This window comes from Kryptolebias marmoratus, linkage group LG18 (assembly GCF_001649575.2).
Source record: "Kryptolebias marmoratus isolate JLee-2015 linkage group LG18, ASM164957v2, whole genome shotgun sequence".
NCBI classification, from domain to species: domain Eukaryota; kingdom Metazoa; phylum Chordata; class Actinopteri; order Cyprinodontiformes; family Rivulidae; genus Kryptolebias; species Kryptolebias marmoratus.
In genome coordinates this window covers 13,826,779-13,854,217 of record NC_051447.1, presented here as the reverse complement: position 1 = coordinate 13,854,217, position 27,439 = coordinate 13,826,779, and the positions used below count along the sequence as shown (strand labels likewise).

At 35.7% G+C, this 27,439-nt stretch overlaps 1 protein-coding gene across 5 annotated transcripts in view; it reads left to right on the top strand.

The window, feature by feature from the left end:
- grm8a (glutamate receptor, metabotropic 8a) overlaps positions 1–27,439 on the top strand; it is a 254,348-nt gene that overhangs the window by 173,688 nt on the left and 53,221 nt on the right. For all 5 annotated transcript variants that reach the window (XM_017414877.3, XM_017414878.3, XM_017414879.3 and 2 more), the window contains 3 exons: positions 10,490–10,625; positions 11,086–11,240; positions 16,216–16,353. In XM_017414877.3, the coding sequence (XP_017270366.1) occupies positions 10,490–10,625; positions 11,086–11,240; positions 16,216–16,353 (429 nt within the window). The remainder of the gene's footprint in view (positions 1–10,489; positions 10,626–11,085; positions 11,241–16,215; positions 16,354–27,439) is intronic.

The window sequence follows — 27,439 nt, the reverse complement described above, 5'->3', positions numbered from 1 at the left end:
GAGCTGGTGCCTAGGATTGTACTTGCATATAGTGTATATGAGTAAACTAATAACCGCTACATGCAAAATAGTAATCGCTTTGTACAAAATAACAACCCCTAAGTAGAAGGTCGGGGTATCTTTATGGAAGATGATGTACCTTCCTGTATATGCATTTATTAAATAAATGAAAAACTAATTTCTTTCAATGAATTCTTCTATTTTGTCACAAACATTAACATATTTTTCTGACAACTGGCCATTTCATGTTGAATTACTTCCTTAAAATTTTTGTTTTGGAATTTATTTTTTTTAGGTCTATGATGTGTCAGCCAGCATCTCATCGAGGTTTGCAAACATTTACTTCTACTTGCAAGTCTTTCATAGATTTTTTAAAAGTAAATGCACCTTTTTGACTAAATGCAAAAAAGCATTTCCAAACCTACTTTTGTTAAAAATGAAGGCAGTGCAAAATATATTTTTTTCTTTTTGTTAGTCTTTTCCTTTCTTTAGTCCTTTTCTGTATGCGCCAGTGTGTTTTTTTATCATAAATATTTTGGTATGTTTACTTTTCTCATATATTTGAGTCTGTGTGAGTTTGGGTGTTCACATGTCAAAGGCTTGTAGACAGCAGGGCATTTCAGTTTGTGGAGGAAGGTTTTTCAACAGGAATCTTAAATCGACTTGCACAAATACATACATACTCACATGCACACACGAACTGAGGCCACTGCTGTAATTGAATGCCTGATTACTGTAGGAGACCGTGTGTAGGCAGGAAAAATGTGGTTGCAAAAAAAAAGAGGGTGACATGGAGAAGTCACAGAGAGCGCAGGGGGAATAAAGAGTACCAGACAGAGAAGTGGGCATGTTCTCATGTTGTGATCTCTGAGCTTTACGTTGACCTTGTGCTTTTTATCTGCTGTCTGATATCCAATCATCCTTTGCTTATCTCTCCCCTACTTTACGCTATACATCTTTCCATTTCCTTTCCTCATCTTCTGATGCATCTCTGTTTCCCCTTATCAGTCTCCTCCTCCATCTCTCACAGTCTTTATCCTTCAGCCCTGCTTCTTGTCCCTTCTCCATTCTTGCCATATATTTCCCTTCTGTCTGCCACACTCAGTTCCTCCCTCAGTCTCCCATCATCCAGCAGCAAGCCAGTGGGATTGATCTGATTGATTGGAAGTATGGGTGATGTGTGGCAGATGGCAGAAGGTCAGATGGCTCAGTGGAGACAGACTTGTCTCTTGTCGGAGGAGTCATAGTTCCCAGTTTGGCTGTCAAGTTGGACCGTAGCACTGATAGGAAGCTGTCTCTGTGCACACGGAGATTAGATTTGAGTTCGGCCTGTGCTTGTCCATTTGTGTAGAAAAATATTTAAGTTTCAGAATTGTGCAGATTACCATTATCAGCTCTATTTCAATAATTAGGCTTTTATTTCTTGCTTGTATGAATACTTTTATTCCAAAAAATAAATAAATCTGAGATGGTGTAGATACAAATACTACTGAGGTCTCATTTGAGTTCAGTGTGCATCACTATATGAAAAATAAGTATTCCTTGTATAATCATAATATAATTTCTACTAGGAGTAATGTATAATTACCATTTATTTAATTTCACTTTTTTTAAAAAAAAGCAAAAATTCAAGGGTCACTATTGGACACATGAACGTACAGGTATTTTTAAAAAGTAATTCAGATAATACATTATTCTTGTAATGTACAAAAATCCTCTCGTTCAGATGTTCTATTTCTGTCTCTGCACATCTGACACATGCACACTCTTTCATGCAGCCCTGTCTCCCCCCAGACTGGAGCAAGTGCTGACTTCAGCTAGACTCTTCAACTCCTGTGGCGAGGACAGACCTGCAGCTCCCCACCCCTCCACACATGCACTTAACATTTTCTGTTATATGGTAGGCAAAGTCAGATCCTCAAAAGCCAAGATTTTCTGTACTTGGCTCTGTCAGTTCTTTCCGTGCTGCTATTTTTTTCTTTTTTGCACATCTGCATAATGAAAACAGTACAGCCTGTCATTTATGTATAGACCAGAGATAAAGAAAAGACCAATTCTTTTTAATTCAACTTTAGCATGGTTTTGCTGCCTTGCAGCTTAACTTCAGGAAAGTAAATTATAGTAGTTGAAGTTTATATGACACAGGGCAGTATAGAATATAATATGCCAAGGTCTGCTTGTTATACCACCAACAAGTTTGCACTAAAATTTACGCAACCTACACACTGAGTTAGATTAGTTTTATAAAAGTATCATCATTTTTATGGACATTTTTGCAACTTAAATTCCTTTTTGTAAACCATTATTCCTTTTTTGTATTAAATCATTTAAAAGGTGCTGGTGGTCATTATTGAGAGAGTGGAGTCTAAATTAAAGAACCTTACTATTGCTATAAATCATTAGGCTTCATTAATGCATGCAATGTTAGCTGTAGGAAAAATAAATGATACAAAAAGTATAAATTGTTCTATCTTGAAATAGCTAACCAATATAATCAGTTTGTGTTCAAATGTTTAATCCACTGAGTTGTTAAAAAAAAGATAAATCCCCAATTAACTGCTCAAAAATTGAAAAAGAACATATAAAATAAAAATGAATTTTGATAGAGAAGATAAAGGGCCTGAGCTTTATTACCTATGGATTAATTTCAACACTTTAAGCCAGGCTCTATCAGGGTGGATGGGTAGTGGCACGGGCTGCTTTTGACTTAAAGAATAGTTGTGAAGCAGTGGTTTGCTCCATTTATAAGGACTATGAGCTTTATTCAGGATTTGCATCAAATTAGGATCAAAATATCTTCCTCTGGATAACTTCCTGCACTTCACTATTCCACCACCAGGTCTCTTTATCATCTTTTCTCTGTCCAGATGACACACAACGTACCTTCTTACCTGTCTCTTTAATCACTGTGGCTGGAGTAGCCCAGTCATCTGGAAGGTCTTTCTTACCACCCAGAGCCTTTAACAGATCTTTTCTGAACTCCTCACAACATTCTTCCTTCCTCAACTTCCACCATCTGGTCCTCTTCTCTGCCTTTACTCTTTTCTTCTTCATCACCACAACACTCATCCTATACACCATTCAATGCTACACATATGTAGTGGTGCGTGTGGCATTAATAGAAAGATATAAATAGTAATCACAGATTGAGATGTTATACATATTGCACTTGGTATTATTACACATGAAGTTATTGCACATGGTATTATTGCACATAGTATTGTTTAGCGTTTTATTGTCCAGAGTTCAGTATTCTGACAGCCTGTGGATAGTAACTGTCCTTGAGTCGTTTGGTGCGCGCTGGCAGGCTCCTGTATCTCCTGCCAGAAGGTAGCAGGCGGAACAGTCCTTTTGCGGGGTGGGAGTGGTCGGTGATGATGCTGCGTGCTTTACGCTGGCACCGGCTGTGGTAAATGTTCTGGATGGAGGGGAGGTCCTCAGCTGAGTGCACCACCCTCTGCAGTGCTTTTTAGCTCTGACTGGTGCAGCTCCCGTACCACACTGTGATACAGCCCGTCAGCACACTACCTTTGCCAGTCATTGTATCTACGTTTAGAGTTGCTACCCTCAGTCCTACGCTCTGACTTTCCTTTTCTCCCTCTGTCTCCTGGCACGTTTCCCTCCTCGTGGTCTTCGAACAATTTCCATCGGCAATTGTTTGTTAACTGCACCGGTGGCGCTCGTTGTTAACTCGAACCTCGACCGATCCAGTATAGTGTTGCTTGGATGAACTCGCATGTTAATTTTTGCCAAAAGTGTTTTACACCAGATGCCCTTCCTGACACAGTCCTTACCATTTACCCGGGCATGGGACCGGCACAAGAGATAGACTGGCTTGTGCTCCCGAGTGGCTGGTTTTTCATTTTATGTCACAAGTTTGTTTCATTTAATCTAAGGGCAGAACAGTCAAAAGAAAAAACTTGTTCTAAATTGTGTTGAGCTAATTAACAGTTGCTATAAAATTGATTTTAAATAACCCACATCGTTCATGTTTATTAACCTCTTCAGTTGACTGAGGCTTTGTTTTCTTTTAAGCAAAAGTGCTCAACAATTCATTGAACATTTTCATATCGGTTCTTATGGTTAGAAGTTGAAGCAAATATAGTAAAGGTTCCTGTGTCATTTTCCTGTTGAATGCTACTATATATTCCACAGAACAGCCCTGTTGATAAAACAGATTAAAGAATATGAGGATCTCAGTGGGATGCAAGATTAAAATAATAACCCAAGATGTTTTATGCAGAGTGAAGGATAACTCCAGCAGTAACAGCTTTAATATTAAATTTCACTTATTATGCACTCAAATTTTTTTTATTTTTTTTTAGTTACCACAAATACTTGTTTTGTCTGAGCATTACATGAAACGATATATTGCGTGCCATGTAGACCAAAGCAAATATCCAATATCCACCCACTCATGCAAAGTGGTGCTTCTGTTTCTACTTTAATTCAACTTTATGAGCAAGTTTGCTGCAATTGTTCTCAGTTTTGGCTCAGTGTGTCTTCTCACATGGATAATTAAACTTTTACCATTTCTGCAAACCTGACGCAACTTTTGTTCTTTCTCCCATGCGCTTATCAGTGTTTTATCATCAGCAAATTATAAGCAATTTCAAGCTTGACTCCTTTATGTGCTCTAAAAAGGTTCTCCACCCCAGGCTGGCTCCAGGACAGAGCATCAATTTTTGAGGATTCAGGTTAGAGCTGTCCTAAATTTTCAAGCCAATTTGTTGCTTGAATACTTGCATCCTTTAAGGCGTATTTTAATGGGAGGATGTAAATTTTCTTGAGACAGCTGTTTTGAGGGTGTTGTCAATGATTCATTAGTATGCACATGGAGAAGCTTAAATTCTGATCATGAGGGAAAAAAAATCTGAACTTATTGCATTAACTTATTGAATTTATTGCACCACTTAATCCACACCAGAGAGGACAAAAGCTAGCATAGCTGCTTGAGTGTACACAGTTGCATATAAGAGCCAACACTCACTGGAAAGCATGGAACTCACACGAGCATATCTGAGAGGCCAAACACACACACAGACATATACACTTAAATCAGTGACTTCAAAGGCCCAAGCTGCAGTGCCGCAAGCCATGAACAAAGCATAGACAAGCAGAGGGCAACTTTAATTTTAAAGCATGTGCTAATGAGGTTTAGAGGGACTGAAAGAGTATTTGTGTCTCTGAGTTTATATGCTTACATGCTGTATTAGTGAAAATAATTCTCTTAGTAACAAATCACTGGCGAGGAAGGTTTAATCTAAAGAAAATGCTTTCGAAGCTTAAGAATGAAATTAATTTTTCACAGTGTGGGGCACACAAACCCTCATATTTAGTCCAGCTATATTGATTATTGTGCTAAAAGCAATATTTGACAGTATGTGTGTCTGAGAGTTGCAAAAACATTCAATACAATCAGTGAGACAGAGCTGCATTGTAAAGGGAAAATCATTCATGGCAGGAGCTTTGATTTAACTATTTCTTTGAGTTACAAGCTCTTATCTAACACAGAAGCATGCGTAAAAAATACACACTTTCTTGTGCCGATGGTATGAAAACCTAGCTGTGTACTGTTATTACTCATGCTCAGCAGGAGGCTGCATTAGCATCTCTGTGTGTTTTCAAGCCTTAATGTCAGTGTAAATTCATTACAAAATGCATGAGTGTAGAGTGAATGTGTGTGTGTTTGCCTCTGCAGTGTTTAATAAAAGTTTATCACAGTGGACAACACACTTCTCCTGGGGATACCTGCATCCTGGCACTTGTATCCAAGTGTCTTTGACAATTGCAACCTACCTAAACACTTTTTAAAGATCAGTCACATTCTCACAACAAACTGCTTAGAAATGGCTCAGATAACATAATAAAGACTAAGGTATTCACCAAGCCTTCATATTCTTAAAAATTCAATTAGCTGCCTTTCTTTCGAGAGGTCAGAGTTGTTTTAGTCACAAAACAGAGATGCATTTATTAGACATTTTCATTGTAGGTACTACTACGTATTACAGTGTAAAAGTCATATAGTTGCATTTCTCATTCAGTTCTTCCCATGTTTAACCACTTCAGAAATCTCTGAAAAACTTTAAACTGAAAATGAAAAGATAACAGCAGCACACAGAATGAGCAAATGAGTAATCCCTTTTTTTTCCCTTCGCATTCATGTCTCTGTTGGGTTATAGATGAAATGTTGCTGAGAGAGGAGTGTGTGGGAGGGAAACAGACTGTTAATTAAACGCTGAGACAGCAGTGTTTCATGTCCTCTAAGAAAAGGAATTCAATCTGAAAACAGAATGCCGTTAATTGCCAACTGTAAGGGTTTCATTTGGAGAGGTGTTGAACGCTCTTAACACATTTATCATGGCAACTTGTACACAGAATCTTCATTCTGTACAGCAGCAGAAGGGACAACCAGATGCAGATGCTGGAAATAAAACGCTTATCAGTCTGCACATGCATTTTCACAAGTTATATACACTTATAGGTTGGACTCGTGAACAGAACAGACATTTAGGGTAAAAAGCATTATAACTAAAACCAATACACAGAGTTATGAACACTTTACAATGTATCCTTGATAATCATGTTATTGGCAGCAGACTGAAAGCCTGCTGTATTGGTAAAACCTATAAATCATTTGGTTCCTTTGTAAAATATTTTGTTACAATTAGTGACTTAAATCAGAAACTGACTAATACTGTGATCCAGTACAGCTTTTATCTGGAGTAAATGAAGAGAATGTTTTAATGATCTCACATTAGTGCACCCAGCGTGTGATGTTATGTCATTAGATAATAATAAATGAGTCTGTTTAAATACAATCAGCCACAGCATGAGCCTTTATCATTTTGTCAGGAGGTGACATTTGCTTCAGGTTAAAAGTAAAAATCGATTCAGCCTTTCTCACTAATTGATCGCTCTAAACATAGTGACTGATTTAGATTTAATCCAATGACCAGGAACAATCCTGAAATTAACAGCTGATAAATAGTGTGTTTACTGTTGGGTTTATTCATTTAGGTATCTGATGCACTCAACCACATGTTTTTCACCTTAGAAAAAGAGTTGGACACAGAGTAAACCTTTATCTAATATTGAGTAAAATCACTAATAGAGCTTTTAAAAATACTGTAGGTCAGGTTAGGTTTTTTTCATACTCACAGCTTTTTCTTTTGACTCACCAGGCAACAAAAACATTATTCTTAAAACAAGTAACAATCAATATTTTCTACAGTTTTTGGTTGTATAAGTTTTAAATATTTAAAGATGCTTTATTGTCGTAGCTGACATTTCTCTGTACCAATCTGCTTTTAAAGAATATTTGATTATTAGAGAACTTCATTGCAGTAATGACAAGTTCAGAAGCACAGAGACAAAGTTTTGTTTTCTGAGAAATTGGTTCTTTATTAGAATATTTTTTATGACGTGCAATTAAATTAAAATCTTATCACCTTTATAGCCCTATAAGAAGAGCTGTATGCATCTAAGTATAAAGTCTGCAACATTGACTATGAAAAGAACCATTTCTGCCTCTTTTCTAATTAAATACAATTTGTTCAGAACCACAATTTGTATAACATGCATTACTTATGGATATTTGTGACTTCTTCTTATAAAGACAAGCATTCTCATGTAAACTGAAATATTTTCATAACCTGTGATGTATACTTTTTTAAAGCCTCATTCTCATTTTTTTTGTGTTATTTACATAAAATTGAACAAGAATACAGCTAAAACTAGCATTTTCTATTGTGATTATGAATTCAACAAAGTGTTGTACAGGTAAAATCAAAGACCATTTAAAGAATAAAACAAAGAATGATAACAATGAACAGTTAAAACAGTAAGATCAGTTAAAACAAGAGTAAAATGGACATTAAGCCAATAGTGGACAGTGAAGGGGCTGGTATTGTCTGACATGGACTGGATGATCGTTCTGTAATCATGAACCAGCAACACAAAAAGCTCTGTCCCTTCTTAGCTTCTGTTCAGACAACATCACCTCCAGGAGCAGCTGATCAGCTGAGGACAGGCAGAGAGCTAAAGGGGCAAGACCATTTAAACATTTCAAATCATGCAAAAGAATTTTTAAATTAAATGACTCTGTATTTAAACATTTTAAATACTAATAAATAAAAAATAAAAAGAATCATACTAGTTTGAAAACCTGCTTTAGGGCTGAGACCTCTCCAACCTCTTAGTCTGATGATCAAAATGCCAAAAAAAAAGACACAGCTTTAGTAAAACTTAGTCTGGAGTGAAGCCCAGTCAAACATTTGTGGAGATGACTTAAAACAGCTGCATACTAACACTTCTTTCCAAAATGGTTGAGATTAAACCTTTCTGCTAAAAATGAAAGAAACATCCCCAGGAAAAGTCTGCCAAGCTTGTAGGATAATTTCCAAATATTTTGAAGGCTGCTCTTGGTGCTAAAAGTGGTTTAATTAACAACTGTAGAAGCAGATGTGGCTAAGACACGAGAGGTGTCTTCCACCAACTGAAAGATATTTGACCTAAGCTTTCCCAGACTATACTGTGAGGTGTCCTTTGACATGGACCCAAAGCCCACATTGCTCCTGAGGAGCTTATTTCTTGTATTTTTGAATCAAAGCATTTTGTTAATGACTATGGTGAAAACATTTCAAAAACAGTTTCTTTTTCTTATTGTGGAAAAATACAATGAGACTGATGTGGCGGAAATAGGTTGAACCTATTTTTGATCAATCTGAGACAGAAAACACAAAATGTGTAGGTGTTAAATTGTTATGTTTGAAATAATATTCTGTCATAAGTAGTGTTTTAGGTTGGGTGTTTGCGTTTGTGGGAAGGATGGGATGATGTGGTGTCTGTGCAGCTTTTGTTGCTTTAGTAATTGGCCTTGAGAGATTTTAATTTGAGGCTAATGAGAATTTCTTTTAGCAGTCATGCACTCTTGGTGTGTGAATTTGCCTGGGTATGAATGCGAGTGTATGTTGATTAAGGATTGTGATATAGTGAAAGCGACAGACTGTACAGATGTTCAATAAATGGGCTGGAACAATAAGAGAAAGATCATTCACTCTCTCTCATACACACGTACACAAGCATGCACAGAGATAAAAATAAAAATGCAAATGAAGCACAAAACTATGGTTTCCTGTTTTTATGAATTCCTAGACACCTGACTTTGATCAGGGCTGAAGATCAAATGCAGCAAAGGCAATTAACAGTTCAAAACTTGAATTTGACATCTAGATTGGTGCTAAACTGACTGAGAAACCCACAAAGTGAAAAATAACATCAAAAGAATAATCAATATTGATTACAGCGAATTAATGACAACCCTCACACTCAGCAGTAGTGCATGAGGTGTGCGGAGTGTGACTGACACATTTCCTGCCTCACTATGCAGAAACGTGTTTTAAATCTGTTTGCTACCATGTATTTTCCTCTTTAATAGTTTCTCCCCCATGCAATCAAAAACACCCCCTCTATTAAGCTCCTCTTGCTGTTGTTTTTCCAATATTTTCACCAAAACTTTCTCTTTTTTCCACCCAACCACTTATTTTCTGTGCCCATCATTAGGAAAATCAATAGAGAACATCCTTAAATTTTTTTTCATGATATCTTGAAATAAGTTATTTATCTCATTAGCTTGGGATAACAAACCTTGTTTTCTTGAGATAATGAGGTAATCTAGTTATTTAAATCTTAAAAAACTCATTTTCTCAAACGGAAAATGATCTCAAAATCCTAAACAGTGGAACGTCATTAGAAATCAGGACACTCATGCTGGCTACTGACTCGTGGCTGAAATGCCAAGAAAATAAATGAAACGAAACATCCATCACTGATCAACACATTCCTGTGGAAGGATGTCTCCAAGTGTCCTGACAGCATACTGAGTGATGAAATTGGATGTAACACAAGAACTGCTCATTTTAGCACCATAATCAACTCATCTTGAGAAAGCAAAGCTTGTCTTTTAATTTATTTTTTTCTAGATAATGTGTTATCTTGAGAAAACATATTTTGTTGTCCTGAGGTAAAACTAGCCTAGTAATTCCTAATTGAGTAATTAACTTGTGATCTCGGAAAAAATAAATAAATAAAAATAAATATAGAAGGCACGGCCGTTATTAGCTTCTGTACATTAAAACATCATCCCTGGTAATGTTTTAAACCTCTTATGTAGTAAGCTTTGATGTGGCATTTACTGCCTCTGACATTTTGGCACTCAGTCCAGTGCCAGTACTGCTTTGGACTTTCTTGACTTTTATGCCTTTTGCCTGTACTGCCATGCTTGCTATCCATTTTATATAGCTTTAAGGAGCAGTGGAGCCGTCATCAGAGGTCTCCACACTGTGGGCTTTTACCCAGGTTTAGAACTCAGTGGTATAAAATGAGTACATGCTGAATCAATGACCAAAGCCGAGTGAGTGCAGAATGAAAAGTGCAAATCTGTGACTGTAAAATAAAAAGTGCCTCCTGTCTGCCTCTTCTGTTGCAGGTGGTGTGTGTATTGCACAGTCCCTAAAGATTCCCAGAGAGCCCAGGTCAGGGGAGTTCGACAAGATCATCAGACGCCTGCTGGAGACCTCCAATGCCAGGGCCATCATCATGTTTGCTAATGAAGATGACATTCGGTTTGTGCTATGCTTTATTAACTCCTCTCCCATTCCAACTACTTACTATTTGGTTAAATAGCTTTTACTTTGCCATTTTCTAGCTAATTTTACAGTAGAAACTCTGACACCTACATGCCCTATTTTAGCCGTTATAGGGCCGATATTGTGACAAGAGTTGAAATTACAGAGGAAAGACTTTGTAATTATATATACTTAAGCAAATCATGTTCTTACAGGTCTGGCATTATGCGGTCAAAATAGTAAAGACTAGAGCTTTCACTTTACTTAGAAAGCGCTGAATTAAAACGTGGTAATATGTCATCAACTATTACTTTTAGAAAGTGCAGAGACAGCCATTGCCTTTTTTTTCCTTGAAAGACACACTTGCAGGATCAATCATAAAATACTCAACCATTCTTTTGCTTTTTATTCCTGGCCTTCCTTAATGTTTTAATTATCATATTTCCCTTTGAAACAGACGTGTTCTCGACGCAGCTAAAAGAAACAACCAGACAGGCCATTTCCTGTGGGTGGGGTCAGACAGCTGGGGGTCCAAGATCTCGCCAGTGATTGGCCAAGAAAGAGTGGCTGAGGGGGCTATAACGATTCTTCCCAAGCGAGCGTCTGTGGATGGTAAGAAAGTGTGCAGAAGTTGGACTTAAATGTCATTACAGATCCAGATCATTTACAATTTCACAAGGTGAGATGCTACTGAGATGCTACTACTACACTGTCATGCCAAGTGTCACGTACACTTTATAATAAAATGCATTGTTGTTTCATGTTTCACTAACAGATCTCTCTAGCTTTAATTGTTCACCTTTTGACAGTGAGCCATAAAGGTGTTAATTATAATACTATTGGCTCTCTTTTTCTAATACTTTATGCTGTGCGTGTTGTCTTGTATTTTATATTGTGTTTAAAAAGATGCTTATTCCACAAATCTTTTTGTATTTAAAGGTTAATTCATCTATCACAAAGTATAGAAACAGAAAAATAGCTTATTAGTTTTTTACAAAAATAAGTGAAAGGCTTATGATAGTGAGTCATCACTATATGGGAACTGCATATAACACAAGGTAAATTATGCTAATTAGTAGTTTGTGGATGTAGTTTGTTCTTTAGGAAAGAGTTGAGGTGGCCGTTTAAATGTCTATCTTTACCTAACTCTACGGTGGTGTTAAACAAGGACTATTTATTTACGAGTGGCAACATGGTGAGTCGAAGAAGTGGATGCAGTGATTTCTTTGCACAGTCACCTGGCATATGTATCCATAGAAGTTTCCCCATTTAGAGCAAAAAACTATATGGGGTATAAAAAAAGTAAGTGATTCACACAGACTGATTTACTCCACTTTGCACATTTCTCTCAATTTTTAGAATTATTAACTTGGAGGGAGGAAAATTGTCTTAAGTCTTATCTTTGGTGACTAAACAGCATGGGCAGGATTAGAGATTCTGCAAAGGAAAACATTCTGCACTTATGTATATTTAATTGGGATCACAGAATAAAATGTTGTTGGAACATATTGATTGGCAAGCTGCATTTCCCCAACTGAACAAAGAAAATTTAAAATGACCTAACATTTATAACCAAGGAGTCACTGCACCAAAACTACTTTGGGTTTTAAGGTTTAATTATTTATTTTAATTGTTAGCTTTGTTATAATAAGTGCACCAAACATCTGCAGCTGGACATCATTTTCCACATTTTTAGGTACATTATCTTTGAGTGCAAATGATGAGACCTTAGGGTTTAACGGCTGCTCTTCACTTGTGTGCTGTCCACTTATAAACCATGAAACAAATACAGTTAAAATAAAGAGTAGTGAGTTTTTATTTATTTATTGTATAACTGTCATTACCTATTGTTTAACTTTCCATATTTATTGTACAACTCTCCAAGTCTGCTTTAATCAGAGCCAAAGAGGACATCTTCAGCTTCTACTGTAGTTGAATTATTGATGATCAACAGTTCTGCTTGTTTGTGATCCCAAGCAAGATTTCGCTTCTCCTGTTAGAGAGATATTCAGTTAATATTAAAATAAACAAGATCCAACCCTATGGTAAGCCATTTGAGCATTTATTTGATACGTTTTGATATCAAATATATGATATATTTTATATTTTCCTCTTCTAGTTTGCGCTGCACTAGTTAAACATTAGGTCACACTAGTTCAACACATTGATGCACTATCAACACTTTTTTGCCAGCTAATTACAGCAGAAGCAGTACTAGTCAAAACGCCACACTGGTTGGTCAGAAGTCCCAACTAATTGAGTTTTCAATGCACTATTGGGCCACCTGGCCAAACTATTAGACAACTGTGTCACACTAGTTAACAGAGTTTCAAAAAACTAACATTTCCAGTAGTAAATTCAAATTCAACCTATAATACTACTTGTGTCTGTCAAATGTGTGCACTAGATCACTCACCTAAAATTCTAACAAGTGAACTAGTAAAGCCTAAAATGCAAACTAGTTGACAAGTTTATGACTATGGATTTTGACTTTAAACTAGAGTGGTTAAAATTGTTCCTTAGATATACCATTGAGACTGATTTTGGCATTATTAGCTAAATATGAGATCTAACATTCTCACCAAATAACTGGTTAAAACCCCATTTTGACCTTACTAGTTAACTAGTGTGACTCTAAATTAGGCATTGAATGGTATGAGATTTTTATGGTATAACCATGAGCAAAAATACTGTGGTATTGGGGTTTGAAAAAAAAGAAAAATAGATTTAAAGTATAATTTATTTGCTTTTATTTAAAACCAGAAATGCAAATGAAGAAGGGAAATGAAAAAATACTGTGATTGTGTTATCTCATTTTAGGGCATTTAGGTTGTAAGAATGGTATGACAGAAAAAATAAGTGACATTTTTAACACAGTGGCCTAATTGAAAACCTGTTATTCGTCTATGCCTATTCAAAATGCTTAGTGCTGCTACTAGTAAACTGGAAATATTTACTCATGGTACTAGTTGCTCCTCATGCTAATTAGGAGGTGAGAAAGACATGTCAACTGACTTTTCCAATTCATGCCTTGGAGACTGAAAAGATATTTAAGGAAACAAGTAATGTTTCCAACTGCAGTTTAAATGTGGTGTGTATCTGTCCAGCTGTCAGAGAAAATGTCCTGGCATTAAATTTACTGATGAGGATGAAGAGGCAAGCAGCTAAAAGCTAAAAAGATGTACTTCTGACATCAAGATTGTCATATAAATGGTCAAACAACTTGCCATACAGATCATTGTTACTTTAGGACCTTGGCCGCAAGGTTGACACTCGCACATTCTCATTTGTTCATTTTTGTAAGGTGTCTTTCAGGCTGAAGAATAATATTTAGTATTGTGGTTAGGGGTGGACATCACAAAATACTCTGCTGATTTAAATTACTTTGACTTCCAAGAGTTGTTGGCACTGTAATTTGTTCACTTATCTCTAACTAAAGCAAGTGCTGTGCAGGGCACATCATTTGGCACAGCGGTGAGCAAACACATCGATGCTTCACACTGATTCAGTCAAAAGAAACAAACTTTCTTGGTTCTCTGTTTAAACCTTTTAGTCAGTTTCCAAACCCACTGTTGACTCTTGTTTGTGGCATTTTATTTCCCTTTTTTTTTTGAGGAGTCTCACTATTTCAGCTCATATTTAGGTTTTTGAACATCACATCTGCTAGCACGGTGGGAGGCATGTGATCCCACATGGCATGTGCTTCCTGTCGAGTTCCACATAGAGTAAACCCACACTTCCCAGCAGTCTGTCTATCAGTAAGGCTGCACAGGTACACACAGAGCCCACATTCGTGACAGCAGACAAGATCAATCAAGGCAGCTTTTGTCAACTTTTACAGTGACTCAGACATGGCACATGGTGTCGAAGTCAATCTGAAAGTTCTTCACTCCATACCATGTCACCGCTTAACTCTAGAGCCATGGTTCTCAAACTGTGGTGCAAGTACCACCAGCGGTACTTAAGATACCTCTAGTGGTACTTAAAATAAATTTTAGTATCAACTTTAAAATTTAAATACAAGCTAATTAACAATTATAAGCTAAACTGTAATGTAAAACTAAAGCTAAAAAGTAGAAAAAGCCATAAAGATGAGTAACAAATTATTTTTGCTACAAAAAGAAACTAAGTAAAACTAGAATGGAGAATAGTTTGAAAACCCCTATGGAAACTTGAGAGGGTAATGTCGAACCAATGTGTTTGTTGCAGCGCCAATGATGTTTTTACAGGATCTGCTGGCAACAAAAGGTGCAAAACGGCAAGGAAATTTGATTTAAGTTCTCAAATTTATATTAACTTCTTGTGGGGCGAAAGAAGAGCCAAGACAACAGTGCATGGTGTTGTTCTCAGCAATGAATGCACTGAACCATCACATATTTAACAGCACCCTTCAACAAAGGGCTGGATCTGTTTTTCATATCTCAGTGAATCCCTCGAATCAGTCCAAGAAGTGAGACATTTTGGAGTAGAGTCAATATTAAGGCACATTGTGGCACCTGTCAATCAAGATCACATCTCCTTTGTTTAGCCCAGGAATTAAAAGCTGAATATTGTTAAGATTATTATATTTATTTAACAATCAGTGTATTTAGATTTGTTGTTAGAATGTTGGAATATATCCCAAGTTGTGGATCTCGAGTTCATATTTTCAGCCATAACCACTAGACATACAGTAATGACCCAATCAAAGCCCAGCAAAGGATTATCAGGCCTCGGTGTGTGAACATTAGCTCATTGTATTTGTTAAAAGATTAAAGTTGATTCAAAAAAAGCAGCTGTGATTTTTAAGTTTCGGTTAAGCGTTCAAGTAGATTATTCAGTTTTTTGTTTTTGTCACATAATCTGTTTGAAGCATTGCAGCACATGCTTAGAAATCAGTAGCTTGGAAGGGTTAGGTTTGTTTTTCCAGCTTGTCAGTTTGTACTACTGGTTTATTGTGTTTGTCATTGTGGTGGTACATGAAGAGCTTTTTAAAGTGGTACTCATCATGAAAAGTTTGAGAACCACTGCTCTTGAGCATGTTGATTTGGAAAGTTTGTCTAAACCATTCTTTACATTATTTTCAAGTATACTTGAGTTTATAAAAGCAATGCAGACTCTTTTAAAAGTATCTGCCTCCCCTTAACTGTAGATTTTTTTTTCTTGGTCTCCTTTTACTTGCATCATCTCATCCTGCAAGTTCCATTTCTGTCTCTTTAGAAATGTTTTCATCCCTGTTTTTCTTCTCTCCTGTTATTAATTAGACAAGTGGCCAAGCTGTAGTGCTTAAAATGTTTCTCATTGCTCTCATTTTAGAAATTCACTCAACAGAACTGACTTTTCAGCTATACAGAGGTTATTTATATTCCATTTCTTTCAATGACAAAAGATATTACACTGCTGTGAACATGGATATATTTTTCAGTGCAGTCTCAGTGGAATTAAAGTTCTTAAACCCTGAGGCACTAGAGCCCTTTTCATTCTACACTGTTAAAAAGATCTCTGTAGTGATGCAGATTCAGTAATGTGTAGGTACTGGAGGCATATTTTGTCGAGTATTAAACACCCTCCTCCCCCTGTGCTCTTTTCTTTTCTGTCTCTTATGCAGCTTTTGACCGGTATTTCCGTAGTCGCTCTCTGTCCAACAACAGAAGAAATGTTTGGTTTGCTGAATTCTGGGAAGAAAACTTCAACTGTAAGCTTGGGATGCATGGAAGAAGACCTGGCATTCTGAAAAAGTGCACAGGTAAGGCTAAACGCTTGACTTCCTCCATGAAATACTATCCATTGTAGGTTTTAACATTTGGAGGTGAATGCCCGAATTCTCATTTTCAATATTATGGAAAACAGTCACCATCAGTTGCATTTTTCTATTGATAAAACAGGCCTAGCCTTAAACCAAATGATGATTTCAGATGAAGTGGTCATCAATGCCAGTGTGAGAAAAGGCATTTTGTTTCAGGACACTTTCACCTTCCTAGATGTTTGGCAATCCGCCACTTATACTTTAACTTGTTTCATCCATATATTATTATTTCACTAAATAATCACATATCTAGTGAAATGTTTACTGGGGCAATAAAAGCCATTAATGTTTTGATCTTGTGTAAAATAAAGGTTGAGCATTTGAGCTCTTCATATCTAACTGAAATCAATTCACCCTAAGGACAACCGATCGGTTTTCTGTTCCTCCTAACCTTAAATTATATCTTTATCCTTTAATAGAGCATTTAGTGTAGTTTTACTTACGTTCAGAAAGGGTGTAAAATGGATCTTTATGTACTTAGAACTTGAAAATTGAATAATAGAGTCCATGCTTATAACTACAGCAGTGTAAGCTCGTATCAGTTTGTGCAGTCCGTGTGTATTTTTCTTGAGAATTGGCACCATCTGGAGTTAGATATTTGCACTGGGTTTATGTGATGTTTATTCATATCTACATTTTGCTGGTATTGCCAAAATGCTTGTGCATTTTAAACTCAAAATTGGCCTATATGTCTGTAGCCTTTTCTTTGTGACAGTGTTTTTGTCTGTTTGAGCAGCATCTTGGTAGGTTGTGTATTTTTTTCCATCACAGTCAATAACTCCATCGAAATGTTGTATCCAGAGCTGATTTCTTGACACACTCATACGTGAATTATTAGTGTCTCCTGTAGTTAAAGTGCTGGTTGGTCAACTTTACATGTTTATATGTGTGCCACACTGAGTATTCCCCGTCTGATGCTTGCCATTAGTTCACATAATTAGGTTTGTAGGGTCTGTGACTCCCATCGGCAGTCTCCTACTTAGCCATGGCATCTGTGCACGTTTGTGTGAAGAGAACCCTTTACCCATGCGATAAAGTCCATTAATTCCAACTACTCTAGTGTTTGACCTCCACATCATCAGCACAGAAGCCAATCAGCAGCCAGCTGCTCAAGGTCACCGTGGTGACACAGCTGATGGAAACATGTGCAAATGGGTGTGATCATTGGATGCGACTGAAAAAATAAGATTGTCAACAAGTACAATAGGCCCAACGGTAAAAGATAGACAACAATGCTATGACAATACAAATTTATAAATAAAAGATACAAAAGATAAACAACAAATAGGAACAAATAAACCAAGAAGAAAAATTGTAACTAAGAAAAAGAGGAAGTCAGTTTTTTATTTTTAGCAAATGTTGCAAAGGTATTCAACAAATGTCCATATTTGTTGAATACCTTGCATGCTGTTATTTAACACTAAATCCCAATTTATACCATGAACAAAAAATCTGAGTATTGAGAATATTTACTATACTTACTACCAGTGATGGTGAAAGTGTTCAAAAACGTCAAAGTAATATGTAAATACTCATAAATTTGACTTAGTAGAGGAGGTTGTACTACTTTTAAGAAAACGTGAATGTTCTTATTACTGAGGAGATGTTGATATGCCTCATTAAATAAATTTAGCATTAGTGTTAAAGTAGCTAATTATATTTGCATATATTATTAAAGACCATTTCTTTGGGTCATCCTATCAGTCTTCAATAATAATAGGTTTGATGCATGACAGATCTACATAATTTTTTATTGCAGTTGCTCTGATTTTAAAGGTTTTACTTTTCAAATGCAAAATGTCTTTATGATTCTTTGACAGGAAGTTGTGATCAGATTTCACACAAGACGTAACTCAAGCAAAATAAACCTAATGTATCATCCAATAAATATAAGAATTGTATTTAAATGTAACAATTTTAGTAATGTCACGTATTATTGAAAAATTGCAGCTAGCTTAAGGAAAGGCCTTAAGAAATACATGTAGGAGAGGATTTATGAAAGAAAAACATATTTACACCTGGATGAAATCCGCTAGCCCAAAACTCAAAAACCCCAATTTATATGATTTAAAGTGTTCAACTGTTCTAAAGAAAAAATCAATGTCAGGGTCGGCACTGGCACTGGATGCAAGGGTGCAAAGGTAATTGGAAAAAATCTAAATCTTTATTAGCATCTTTTGAAAATCTTGTTAATACCTAATCTACTGAACTGGTCTGATAAAACAACAATTCTAGAAGGTGTTAAAAAAAAGATTCCTACAGCAATTGTTAATTTAAAAAAAAGTATTTGGGGACTTCTAATGAATAGTAATAACATATTTTATTTATTTCAGTTATAGTGCTTATCAGGTTACATGAAGACAATGCACATTTTAGGAAAATATATACATTTGAATGCAATAAGTAGAATTTCAAACATATAGTCTATATAGAGTTCATTATCTTAATGATCAACTTTCATTGTCTCATATTTTCTGTTAGAAAATGGAGACGAGCAGGCACACAAGGAGAAATACATTTTTGGCATTCAGATTTAGAGACACGGCTCTTAAGCCAGTCAGCTTGGACAATTCAGATGCTGGAATAAAAGTTGTTCTGCTGAAAGCTTCCAGTTGGGGAGAAATGATGTCTGAGGAAAAGCTGACAGAGGCAGACAGCAGATCACAGATAAGCCTACAAGCTCACATATACTTGTGTTCCCAGTGATGGCTGATAAACTGAATGAATGCATAACTAGACTATGTTTGGATCACCTCTACAGCAGGCCTAGTTATAAAAACAAGACAGGTATATGTGCAAAGTCACATCTTTCTCACTTTCATATACAAGCACAGACACTTTGATGGTCAGAGTTCCTGTATCATAAACTGCCTATTACCTGAAAAATATTAGTTTATCTTTTTTTCTCTCTCTCCATTTGACAAAATTGCAGAGTTAGAACAAACTCTAAGTAATGCAGCTTAGAGGGTCAAAATGTAACTTTCTCTTTTAGAAATCCTGAATGTTTCTGTATCAAAGATGTGATTTTTATTGCCCACCATCCAAAGGCAAAGGTGGGAGATAAATATTTTGCTTTAGTGTGTGTGAAAAATGTGCTATTGTACATGCTATTTTTAGTTGACCAAAATACTAAAACTTTGATCTTAACATTGTCTAAAATTCTAGTATGAAAGGCAGCAATAATATGCATTCTTTTAAGAAATGTTAAGCCTTAAATTTTAATTGTCTGCCTGTAAAACTTTTGCTTAACCTTTTATCTTCATCAACTTGCTCATGCACAGCAATTTTGAATTTACAGAACCTTATTATACAGATTTTCTACAGTTAACACGTCCTTGCTTCTCTGCTTTGACAGGGACACAAACACACGGCAATGCATACATAAACTCAGGGAAAGATATCTAGTTTAGCACATCTACTACACACTGTCTTGGTGCACATTTTTCCACCTGGGCATATTGATGGATCCAGTGCACCAGTGAACAGCATTAACTGTGACAGGAGATGTTAGCCTCAGGTACACAGAAAGACAATAAAGGTGCGCTGAAAAGAGGAAACCATGTTGTTACACTGTTGTCTTTTTGTCTATGTGGGTTGTGACTTGTCATTCTCAGGAGAACAATATCTGTGTTTCTCAGCTTTTTTTGTTACGTAAACCTCCTCATGGCTTTCACACATACAAATGCAAATCTGCTCTATTCAAATTGTTTGCTATTTGTTTTGTTTTTCATTGTCAAATTTAACATATTCCACATGTTAATATGGTACATAAAGCTGACTTCTACAAGTGCTTAAATATGCAGTAAGTCAGTTGTGATGCTGGTTAACTCTTTAGGAAGAACTGTTTGTAGGCCTTTTTTTGCAAAGCAATTTGTAATAATGTATATTTCATAAAGCTGTGCACAGTAGTCTGCTGTAGCTCACCAAGCTTATTATGGGTGCATGTAGTGTTTCAGGCTGGGTTTGAGTCCTGAAACACAGGAAATCAGGGCAAAGAACACAGTGCAAATATAAATAGTGAGTAGCGCAGAATTTATCCAGCAGGGTTCATCAGCATGGATCAGAATTGTTTTAAGCAACAAGGTAGGGGCCAACTTTTGATTAGTCACAATTTTGGCCTCTGATTAATTTTAATTTCTGTCATGCCCTTGTTTTTCAAAAGTGTGAAACTGTTTTATGACTGGTGTTATTCATAAATTGTCCAAAAAAGATAATTTTATATTAAAAATGTTGAGTATCAATGCAATTCAATTAAGTTTATTTATATAGCCCCAATTAACAATAAAGGTCTTCTCAGGACAGGAAAAAAGGTCAAATCATAGTCAGGTCATTCCTACTGTAAGTCAATAAAATCACCATATCATGAAATACGAATTAGTAAAACATATCTATTTAAGGGAGCCAGCAGATTGCACTGAATTTTTCTTTTGTCACAATCCCCTATCCTGAGCAGTGCAAAGTTGACAGTGGAAATAAATGATTTCCTTTTAACAGGAAGAAATTTCCAGCAGAACCAGGCTTCAGCCTCCTGAGGTTGAGAGGACAGGAAAGAAGAACGCCGGTTAATGACAGCAATAACGGCAAATACAACCATTGATGGTAGCAATAGTAAAGATGGCAAAGGAATTGTGGTCAGTATGTCTTCCAACAGTCCAAGCACACAGCACCATAACGAAGAGATGGCTCAGGAAACCCAAGCTATCCCTTGTTACGAATTTTGTATCACAAATGATAAACAACAATTTGAAATAAATTACACACAAATTGCAATAGAGCATTGAGTTTGGCAACATGAATGCATTACAACATATATTTCAAGTGTAAAATTAATTTCAAAATATTGATTTTGTTCTTGTGTTGTAGCTACATTAGGCGCAAATATTTCAACAATTAATATTTCACATACGCGTTGTGCTCATCTTCAAAGCAGTTTCATAGCAGTGGTTCATATCACAGTCAATCACTGCTCTGCTCATTGATAATGCTACTCTGTTAGCTTTAGGGTTACTTATTTAAATATATAAGCATAGCACCAACTGGTGCAATATTTTATTTTCTTGCAGCTTCACACTAAAAGTTGTTGGAAAACTAGGTTGTGCAGGCTATTTTTCTTTTTTTAAACATTATTTTGCATCCCTAATGTAGTGCTTTTGCTGACCATATGAAACCATGGCCAATATACAGAATATTGAAATTATCAGGAGTACCTAACCTTAAGGTTTTCCAAACTTATTTTCCAGAGGATGAATGTGCTTTTATGAAGCATGTGGAGTCCCAACTTTGTTAAGAAAACTCTTACTCAGTGGTTCTAATTTTTTTGGTTGATGTTCCGTCATTAACATGAGTTATGTGGCATTGTTTATTTCAGCTTCCTAATGAAAGTTATGCTGCAGTATATTTTCATATTGGCAGACATTGAATCCTATGAAATGCTGGCCTTTACTTCCCCCATACACAAGCACGCACTTAGAGTTCTACATTTCCCTAGTTTCACATAAATAATTGATCCTTTATAGAGTGTTATTAATGGTGACTTTATCTTCTAAAAGCTACTAAGTGATAGTTTGATGGTCTTGCTCTTTGAACGTGTCAGTAATTTTCTTACTCAGCAAAAATGCTTTTTTTGGAGATGTAAAGTCCTGCTCAAATGTTAGAAATTAGATGCATCCGTGTGAGATGCGCACCACTATTCCGGGAGTTAATTACATCCTGACTTAGCCCAGCGTGTGTACACACATATGATCACTGGCTGCAAACAGACCATGTTCTAAAGAGATTGATGGAGGAGGGGAGTTATTAGGCCCACAGGCAGAATAAACTGTTTCCTTCACAGCAAAAAAGCTTTATGGGGCTGAAGAGATAAAAGCATGAAAACGAGACAGATGGAGAGATTGGTGGACAATTAGACAGGAGGAGACAGACAGTTTACAAACTGTGAGACAAAGACAATGATAGGATTTTAAGTTTTTCTGCAGGACACGTTTAAAGTTGGAGTTGAAATGCCATTTACCTGCAGTGAAATAATCGTTTCACACTTTTTTCCTTCCAAAGGACAGTCATCCAACTGCTCTAAGTGATGCCCTCTGAACATTTGCAGACGTGTTGCTGTTGGCTGAATTATAGTCATACAACACAGAGCAGGACTGTGACTTAAACCAAGACTTTTCAGACAAACTATGTGCGTGTTTCTGAAACTTCTTGTTGCCCTTACAGACACTGCTTTTGAGGTAAATGCATCTGATGCGAGTTGCACAAATACAAAACTACTACATGTTGTGACAAAGTGTGCTCTGCTATTAGTCTGGCCTTAGTATGTAGTAAACACTTTGAGTTACAAGAGCATAGAAAATATATAATCTGAGATAAAGCAACACAATATAAACAATTTTTGGTGGCTATTTTTTTATCTGTATACAGGGAGTAAATAAACATATAGCCATGGACACAGAGTTGTTATGGCAGTTGTGTATATATGTATAACTTATCTGGAGCTAATAGAGCAGTATGACTATTTAGTTATATTTCTGGCCACTTAAATCCTGTTTTAATGCTTTAAACATAATTTTGGGTGTTCACCAACTTCCGTAGAAAACCCAGCTTTAATTACCTGCTTAATCCTCCACCATGTTCACCAGATACCTGCCTTTTTATGTCTGTTGAGCTATTACTAAATCTAAATCATTTTAGTAACAGATGTTCTTTGGCTGAGAATTGTGATAAATTAAATCTGTCTTATGCAAAAGTGAGACAGTGTTAAAAACACACTCAAAATATAGCTTTTGATTTAGTGTCTTGAAAATTTTGAGTTGTTTAGTGAAAAGTTGCTCTTCTGCACAATCATCTTACTTTTGGTGATACTGCTAGGAAGTACTTCACTCTGAAAGCCACTAATATTTCTTAACCCTTTTAGCACCAGAATAATAGATATATTTATTTTTTTTGTCAATAATTGTATAAAAAATGTCCTGTGTAAATAATGCATACCCTTTTTCCAGAAGAAATAGAACTTTCAAAATCTGTCAAGTATTTAAAATTTGTATGTAATTAAATACCTAAAATTGTGTGATATAAGAAGAAAAGGACAAAAACAAAATTGAATTTTCTTCAACCTTTTATAAATTCTTGAAAAGTGCAGATTGAACATTTCTGTGATTTGCAAAATAAAACTGCACAAAGTAGCGAGGAGTTACAGTAATTTGAAATACACAGGTGATCCCTGTGGTTTTAAAAAGGTTAAAGAACATCTCTTTACTGTTTGGAGACACTTGTTTCTGTAAAGGGTTGGGTCGGTAAAAATACGAAGGAAACACAAGTTTCTTTTCAAAATTTTACTTATTTCATATTTATTTTGTACAAGTTATGATTTAAAAATGAAACGATCCCTATGCTCAGAGACTTTACCTCTGATATAACTTTCACCAAAGTATCAAACTTTAGATGGCTTGTTCGACATTGTGGTTAGAAAAGGTCAGGTGATGCAAATGGGAGAGCTCTGTACATCTCAGACTGTTTCACTTCATCCTCTAAACTGCTGCCTAGTTCTTTGACAGTTAGAATAAATGATGCCCACAAAGCAGAAAGGGCTTCCAGAGAAAAGCTTCAGAATTTCTCAATTTGTAATTTAGGTTAAAAAATTCCAATTTATTGAAAAGGTGGTCAGGTGAGATCTTAAAGACTCCAAACCTTAAAGAAAATTGATTGAACAGCTTTAGTTGATTTAAAGTGACACTCAGTTCTTTGAGTCTGTGACTTATTGTATTTGTGCATTTCTATCTTTGACTCAGGAGTTCATAGAAGTATGTGAATAAGTACATGCATATTTTTGTAAAAAGTGAGCTGGAGCAAGTTCTGCTCCACTCATTTGTCATTAACTTGCACACAGACCAGTTTTTCCCCATGTTTTCCCACCTTTTTTCATGATTTAGAACTTCGTAACTTGTTCTTGTTTTATTTACATTTCCTTTTTCATTTCTGTTCTTTTTGTCAGATCTGGTTTTTCTCTGTTCTGTCGACACTTTTATCATTTTCTTTTTTGCCTTTACTTGGGTTTCGCTTTGCTCCACATCCACTCTTCTGAATGTGTTTTTCAAGAATTGTAGGATGGGAGACATGCTGACTTAAAGCAAACATTCCTTCAGTGACACAGAAAAAAGTTTGTATTAAAACTGTTCAGTAGAAAGAAAAGAGAAAGGATTAAATAAAAAGGAATTTAAAAAAGTTAAATGCAGAAATGAAGAAAAACAAAGTTGTGTCAGGGCAGTGATTCAGCAGAATATGAATAATGACTAATGAATAATTTATATTTGCTGAGTGTACTATCAGGAGTAATATATATCAGTAATAATTTAGAGATGTAATATATTGTAAATTAGCCTTGTATGTCAGTGCCATCACGTTATTCATGAAAAGTGGTGTTCTGCTGTGAATCAATCTTTTTAATGCAAAAAACATTGTTTGCTGCCTGAGTGAATGAAGAGTACGGAGGCCCTGATGTGCCAAAATATGACTAACAACAACAATAAATAAAAATAAAAACGGACAAAACAAGGGACAGCATCATTGAATTTTATTTAAAAAAAATTATTTGTCTAGAAAGAACAAGGGGAAAAACGCTGTTTTGGTCACATTAATAAAACTGCAAAGTTCTGATCAGTTTGTATATCAAATGCAATAGATAAAAGTATTAAATTCATTACAGAAAGTTCTGGCTTTAGCTCAGCAAAAACACTGGTGACCGAAAACCTTACTGTTTTCTTAAGGGGTTTCATATTCAGATAATATCTGAGAAGTGGTTTGAATAGGGTCAATCGTGAGAAATTATCTACACAATTTGAGTTTTGATATCCATATTTCAATCTGAAATTCCTCCATTATTTTGACATAAAATGGTGTTTGAGGATGTGTTCAAAGTTTTTTGTTGTCTCTTTATGCTCCTTAACTTTATCATAGTTGACAAGGGGCAAGTATGGATAAACTATATTACCAAAAAATAACTAAAATATAAAAAGAGTTTGTGATTCACAGGGTTGTCCTGTTTATTTCTAGACCTTAAAATGTATAAAGAAAATACACACCAAAAAGTGTTTGCATTTTAGGGTTAATTAAACTGTTATTTGAATGTTGTAAAGACATTAAGTCAACTAAGGACAAACATAATTTGAATAATAATGGTTGACAAAATGTTTTTTTATATATATTGTGCTTTGTGGTTCACTTCTGTCTTAGTTTTGTGATAAATTGTTTTGTAAAATGTAATTGTGTTTTGGACTTCATGGCCTTCATAGAGATAGAAGGAAAAATTGATAAGAAAGCAGAAATAGTCTGTGGGACTGTTGGATTGTTGATTACTTAGAGCAAGCATTTTATAAAAATAAGTTGGACACGGTTACAAACAACACTAAGAGTTTATAGACACACCGATAATGGCTGGCACTTCAGCTTTAAAAATAAGTACACTAGAACTGAATTTCTGCAGTTAACTTGTCCAAAGTTATTGATCAGCAACAACAAAAGGCATTTCTACGATGAAGCAAAAGATCCCGACATAAAAAGATATGCTAGACAGCAGGGATTTATACCAAAACCTGGTTGTTAAAGCAGCAAGCTCATGGGGACAGGCCCATCAACAAAGATCTTTAAATCCCCATTTCATCTGGTATCAAGAAGCCTCACAGTCGTAAAACTGTCAAGATTCTTTTATGACATGACATTAAAAAGAATCTAAGACACTGAGAGAGCTTTAGGGTGACTTGAAGAAGTAAGGAGGACACTGTTATTTTAAGAAAGTTACAAAAGTGCAACACTTTTACAGACAGGAACCCACATTTCGAATGTGATGCATCTGTTTACTTTTAGGTGATGAAATGATGCCGACAAAGTATAAAAAAAGTCACATGCAGTAAAACATGGTGGAAGTTTTATCATGATGTGGGATTACTTTAGTTGCAGAGGACTCAAGTCCGCTGGCAGGAAGCTTCTACTTGACCAAAGCATTAGGAAGCTGTTTCTGTTCCTGATGGCTTTGCCGCTAAAAATATCAGAAGACTTGTAGCTGTTGTTTAACACCATTTCTAAATATTCTGATTGAATAAAAAAAATAATGTACGTGCACATATCTTCCAAAATATTTTTAAATCTGTACTTTTATTTTCTGGGTCACCAATGTTTCTAAAGGTATTTAGATGTCTATATCATCTCTTGGTTTGTCATCATGAAGCGTTAATCAAACCGTTTCACTTAAAAATATTTGTCAGTTTTAGATAATTTTATGGACCATATTTGATGTTGAGCTCTGATTCCACAGAAGCAGAACGTTGGCACCAATTACAGAAAACAGGCTCACATTTCAGTGAAGTTACAAAAACTCCAACTCTGAGACAGATTTGAATTTTGCAGCGGTGTATTGACATTGGCCCTTGCTTCAGTGCTCTCTTGTCAAATTATGTAGAGCACACTCTGTCTTGTGCTCATTTTCTATTCTCCTTTATTGATTGTGCATTTGTTCTTTAGCAGATTAGCCTAAAAACCAGCTTCAAGCCAGACAAGCAGGGTAATAACAAGTAATATGGGGTTGCTTACTTTTTGGTGATTACATGCAAAGCAAAAACATATTTAAGGAAAAATATACCTTATGTGTATTGTAACAAAAATGAGTTCTAAATGTAACTAATGTAAATTTCTCCTGAACCTGTCATCTTCTAAATGTCTTTTAAGTACCTTTTGATGAATGAGAAAGAGGCTAATTAAAGACCTGTTATGTAAATGTGTTAATCAAAATTTGAACTGAGCTTCTATTATTCTAAGGAAAATTAATAAATTTCCTCCTTGTTTTCATAAACAAAATATGAAAGTAGAAACAACACACAGTTTTATGTGATGCAAGCCAAAAGCAAGGAATTGAATATATGTTCCAAATTTATGTTTAATTAGGGAGCTTGTCGAAATCATTAGTTCTTCTGTCATCTAAGGTGCTATAAATCACTGTATATGTAAAATGTCTGACACACTGGACCATAAAAGCATCCAT